General features: G+C 41.6%; 1 protein-coding gene across 47 annotated transcripts in view; it reads left to right on the top strand.

Moving 5' to 3' along the window:
- The window catches only part of sh3bgr (SH3 domain binding glutamate-rich protein), a 57,257-nt gene extending 52,537 nt beyond the window's left edge, over positions 1 to 4,720 (top strand). For 26 of the 47 annotated variants that reach the window (XM_072513269.1, XM_072513272.1, XM_072513275.1 and 23 more), the window contains 2 exons: positions 1,261 to 1,290; positions 3,261 to 4,720. In XM_072513269.1, the coding sequence (XP_072369370.1) occupies positions 1,261 to 1,290; positions 3,261 to 3,296 (66 nt within the window). In that variant the 3' untranslated portion in view covers positions 3,297 to 4,720. Of the gene's footprint in view, positions 1 to 1,260; positions 1,291 to 1,765; positions 1,838 to 3,260 lie in introns of all 47 variants that reach the window. The other 21 variants (XM_072513270.1, XM_072513276.1, XM_072513278.1 and 18 more) reach the window with 2 other exon arrangements.
- Positions 4,721 to 6,000: the final 1,280 nt, after the last annotated feature.

Below are 6,000 nucleotides of genomic sequence, written 5' to 3' on the forward strand. Positions count from 1 at the left end.
CTAAAAGCTCTCCGTGCAATTGCCAGTGGCTCTATGTCCAGCGCAAACAGCAGTGGGGAGAGAGGGCAGCCCTGACTTGTCCTACGGTGCAGTCTAAAGTAGTCCGATGTCGTCCTGTTCGTCCTTACACTCTACTCCGGGGATTTCCACTGATCGAAGGTAATTGACTGTTATGGCGCTGGAGTTGGGCTCAGCAATCCTGGACTGAAGAGGGAAAAATAAAAGGTTCCATCTTTTAATTGCTAGCCAGTAAGATCTGTAAAAGAACATGTCAACAAAGAGCACAAAGAGTTCTCTACTCTTCCCCCCTGCCCCCACTCTCCGCCTGCTCTCACTCTCCCCCTGCCCCACTCTCCCCCTACTCTACTCTGATACCTGTATTGGTTCAATAATGTCAACACCCGTTGGCTAGAGTCATAATGGCCACAAAGGAAAGGATGCTAACTGGCTTGGAATCATACCCAAGCAAACAGTTTGCATTATGAATGTGGGAGGAAATAGCTGAGGAAAATATATTTTAAAAATTCAAACTAATTCCTATAGCATTAAAGATGCCTGCACCCCTGTCCATGCCTCCCACCACCACTAAAAATGGTGTAAATGTACTTGGATACAAATGATTGGATTTACAGTTCTGGGATTCCCTGCTGTTGATTAAAACTCAAATTGTTCCACATTTTCAGCTACAAATCTAATGGGGTTGATAGAATGAATGAGCTCTTAAATATCCTGCATAATTCTCTTCAAAGTCAAAATATGAGCCACTGCCATTCATTCAGTCTGTGAAAACATAAATTTGAATATTGTAAACACACATTCATGCTCCGTCCTGTTCTTCTCTGTTATCTTTTTAAAAAATTTAAAGTTCCCAATTCAATTATTTTCCCAATTAAGGGGCAATTATTTAGCGAAGCCAGTCCACCTACCCTACACATCTTTGGGTTGTGAGGGTGAGACCCATGCAGACATGGGGAGAATGTGCAAACTCCACATGGACAGTGACCTGGGGCCGGGATCGAACCTAGGTCCTTGGCGCCGTAAGGCAGCAGTGCTAATATATTCTAACCGCATTCATTATTTCCTTTTGCTACAGTTTCATCCATCATCATTTCACCGCTATTCTTCACCTCTTGAATTCTTCTTTGGTTCTGTTGTGGGATGCTTTCTGAATTTTTCTTCTGCATTGTTTTCTTTTCCTTTTTCATTAAGTTATGACCCTCCTTTCTTTTCTCCCTCCCTTCCGACTCTTCTTTAATATAGGAGGAGGATGAAGAAGAACCAGTGACTGAGGTACTTTAATATAAGAGCAGTTTATATGTGAGGAGCCTCTTTCTCACCATGCTTTATGTACCTGAACAAGTAATTTGACATGCTGAACCTCTGTGTAACCTGATTATTCACTAAAATATTTTCTACAATACAAGCTGAATAATTATTAGTTGATAACAAATGGAAATTTCATTAACTTTGATAATTTTTTTAGATAGGGTTATCTTACATTCAGAAAGATCCATCAATTCTTTGGTTTTAAAAAGCTTATTTCAAAATACTAAAGTTTTTGCAGGAAGGAGAGTATTGATTTTTTTTTAATTAGAAAATTATTAGGTTATAAAAATTGTAGAATTTTACCTGAACATCTAAGCATCACAAATGACATGCATGGATAGTGTTGATAAGTATGCGCTCCTTTTTATTGTTTTACATCTCTAATTTTACTACCTGTGCTCATTTTTCTTTCTCTTTTTCTTTATTTCTTATTGATTAGGATGAGGATGAAGTGGATGAATCTTAAAAAAATGATTTTGCTTTTATATAATTTCATCTACAAGGGTTTAAGGTAATGAGAGAGAATGGTCACCCGACCACCTAATCCCACCATTCTGATAAGCATGCAGAATTAATGACATGCCTGTTGACACTACTGCTTGAAACATAACTAGCCTAAGTGGGTGGTATGTCGTTTTTGACTATGAATTTTGCCTCAATCCCAGAGGACTTTCGGCTGCTCTCCAGGTTGAGAGAGCTGACTGCTGGTGATTTACCCTGAGGGTCACCACACCTCGGACGAGGGGCAAAATTGAGAAGGCAAAGCCGTCCTGAATAACCTCAGCCTGTATGCAAATTGAACCTGCGCTGTTAACGTTGTTCCACATCACAGACCTGCCATCCAGCCAACTAAGTGAACTGACCCCCTGACTATAACATGACTAGTGATCTGATTATATATTTTACATGTGCTATTATTGACTGATTTCCCCACGCATCCTCCATTTGAAGAGTTCTATTTGATTATGATAATTGTACTGCAGATGAGCTATTTTAAGTTGAATCAGGGCTAGTCTGCTGGAATGGAGTACTTGGAACTAATTGTACATGGCTGCTTGACTGTCAGTCTATTTCTCTTTATTTAATATCACTTTGACATTTGAAGAACCTCTTGGTGTGTAAAGCATTAAATTGCATCTTGCAAAGTGTGTTACTCTTGTATTGCTTATTATGCCTATATTTGCTTGAAGATGTTTTTGAAAAATGTTCTTTTCTCAGTTTAATTTCTAAAGTAAAATAGACTCTAGGTTTTTGGTACTGAATAATTAAACTTTGTTCTTCAGCCACCTTATCTGCTTAATCACTATTTTAATCTTGTCTTGAGAAGCTATCACTATTGACCTGTGCCTTTTAGTTATCATCATTCAATGTCACTTTGTAGCACCATAAGCCAAAACTCTTAAGATTTCACTTCACTGTGAGAAGTGACAGTATTTAAACTATCACCACAAGGATGTTAAAATTGATGATATAAAACTTCTTCAAGTTTCCTTGGTTGAAATGCAACATCTCGTGAAATGTATTTTTATTTCCAACTTTGTAGACTGTAGAAATATTTTGTGCCCTTGTATCAGTGATCTAAGACCAGGGAAAGTGATCTAATACCAAGGAGGAACTTTTTACATTGATGGGAGCATCTGACTTCCTTTCCACCCTTCCCACAGCATTCTGATCTGAGCAGTGTGTCAACAAGGTTGGAAATTTAGATTTAATTAAATGTGAACTCCACACTGTTGCTTGTTATGTAAAACAACAAAATATTTGCTCACAACAAAATATTTGCTCACAAATTGAGAACTGTTCTCTGTTAGAAAAGATTAGAATAGCTTCACTGAGGGAATACGTTTCAAATGTTATTGAAGGGCACAATACGTTGGCCTTGGGATTTAGCAGTGGTCTTTAATTAATCCCTTTTTCTGTTTTATCTATTTTAGGAAGCAGAAGCCCTTACAGAACAAAAGCAAGTGTAAAAACTTGACCCAGGAACATTGCACCACCTATGGTAACTTCAGCAAAAACATAGGCACTGCCCAAGAACTTCTTCAATTTAAAAAAAACATGGATTTCAGCAGAAGCCTTACGCCTTCGAACATCCACTCCTTTTTTTTGCAAATATTGAGCCGCAATCAACCTTTTCCTCCTGTTTGTAGATGATTAGCTGCTGTTGTGTTTGGAGCCAAAGAGCTTTGTAGAAGCAAAATTAAGTTTTTGGAAGCTGTTCTAAGCACTCACGACAACATGGCATTGTTAAACTCATTTAACACCTGAAACTTTCCTCCTTGGAGCTGCACCCGGTGAAAGCCTTAGATCAAAGCTTGCCTTCACAATAAGAACTGCCAATTTTTTCAACGTTCATCTTCTCAATTATGCCAAGTTGCCTCTGTTTCCTATTAATTTTTGCCAATGTTCCCTTCACTGAAAATCAGTTGCTGTGAATGTTGAAGAGAGTAACTACAGATAAATGATGCAATGAAGTTTAAAAAAAAAAAAATCTCCTTGTTGCATTCCTCCTTCCCCCTCAATGATGTGTTTTATTTTAATAGAGCATTTTGGTGTCATTTTAACAGGGGAAAAACGTTAGATTAAACTGCACCATCCAGTAGAAAGTTTTTGCCTCTTCTCACTTTCTTAGGTGTTCAAATATTCATCCCCAGGTCTGGATAGTGTTTATTGTGCGTCTATATTATCAGATTCAGTTTCTGTCTTAAAGCAAACATCTGGGCTGTTCTCTCTGTTCTGTGACATTTTGTGTGCAGTACTCTAATGCATCTCATGCAGAAATTGTGTCTGCTTATTTTAGAAAAGGACTCCTTTCCTTACCAAAAGTTTCTTTTCTGTCAGTTTATATTAAAGGAAGGGTAACTGTATGGTTGAATGATTGCCTGTGCATCGTACTTGTTTGCTCCTTGTCTAGTTTTGAAGGCAGCAGTGCCATGGTGGAGAGTGTGATTTTTAACGTTCACTGCTGGACAATAAACTCGACATTATGGAACAGCCACTTGTTCTTTCTCTTGCCTACTTATCTATTGCATTAAGGTTAATTAGAAAAGGAAATCGGGCAGGTTGCATAATGAGCAGTGGAAACATGTTTACTGCCCAGCAGTGAAAGTTAGAATTGTCCCTTGATGTGTCTCTTTCTTCACATGCCTTTTTGTATCAGTTTAGTCTCCAACAATATGGATCCTGAACAGCAACAATGCAAACTCTGTTCAGTTTAAAGTGTAACAGCTCACAAATCACTTGGACTTTCTCTGTGATTATGGGACAAATGGCTGCTCTTCTCTATTTTCAAATTAATGACTTAAGGCCGTCTAACATTGATGGGAATGCATTCTCCAATTTTTAAATCAAATTAAAAGCAACAGACACCCAGTGTTATGCTACATTTGTTAAAGGTTTTCAGTGTTTTTTAAATAACTGTTTTTATTCTCCTTTTTCACATTTTCTTCAAAATTTACCCCCACCAATAAACAGTAAACTGAAATGGATACAACGTCAAACCCCATATGAACAACGATCCCATCCTCCCACTAACCCCCACACAACAGCCCGCATGACAATATAAGCATCAAATAAAAAGAAACCCAGTAAAGGAATCGGGAATCGCCCATGGTCACCATTAACATATAGTTCCCCCAACATTCCCCCCCCCCCCCCCCCCCCCCGCTAATATTCAAGGCCATCCAAGCCCGAAACCCCCCTCCCCCCCTCCCCCCCCCCCGCTAATATTCAAGGCCATCCAAGCCCCAAAAGTGTACCGTGAATGACACCCATGAATTGTAAACCCCCCACCCCTCTCCCAGACTCCTCCACTTCCTCTCGAAAACACCTCACCCAGTATCGGTCCCTTCCCCCAACTTTTCACCTCGGCTAGGTGCATCGGAACCTGTTGTACCAGGCTCTGATGGCCGCAGCCCCCCCACCTGACTCCCATTTACTGGCCAGCTTAAACCAACCAGTGTGGAGGCACCTGCCCGGGTCTCCTCTCTTTCCAACCCCCCCCCCCCCCCCCCCCCCCCCCACCCCCCGGGCCGGTCCCAGGAAAACAAAGAAATCCCCTTTAACACACAACCCCAGCATAAGCACACAAGCCCCAAAGAGCCATCATTGCAAAGAAAAGTCCCAACTCGTACCTTGTCAGAATAGCGTTGACTCATTTAGTACCTACAACAACATGCAGTGAAAAGATAAAGCTACATACAGCTACATATTCTCCTACCAACCCCCTACCCGCAATACAAGACCAGGGGCGAGATTCTCTGACCCCCCCGCCGGGTCGGAGAATCGCTGGGGGCTGGCGTGAATCCCGCCCCCGCCGGTTGCCGAGTTCTCCGGCACCGGATATTCGGCGGGGGCGGGAATCGTGCCGCTTCTGCTTTGCCCAGCACAGGACCGACTCCTTCACGCGGTACCTACGGAAACAAACAGTTACCACTCTTGGCGGCTCACTCGCTTTTGGTATAGGTCTCCACGACCTATGAGCCCGATCCAGTTCGTATCGAGAGGGATCTTCCCCCTCCCCCAATAGCTCCGCCAACATCGTGGGAAAATACTCCGTCGGCCTCAGGCCTTCCACCCCTTCAGGCAGACCCACGATCCTCAGATTTTGCCGCCTCGATCTGTTTTCCAGGTCTTCCATTTTAGCTCGGAGACCCTTGTTGGTCTCCTATCACC

The sequence above is a fragment of the Scyliorhinus torazame genome, chromosome 8, assembly GCF_047496885.1.
Source record: "Scyliorhinus torazame isolate Kashiwa2021f chromosome 8, sScyTor2.1, whole genome shotgun sequence".
Taxonomy (NCBI): domain Eukaryota; kingdom Metazoa; phylum Chordata; class Chondrichthyes; order Carcharhiniformes; family Scyliorhinidae; genus Scyliorhinus; species Scyliorhinus torazame.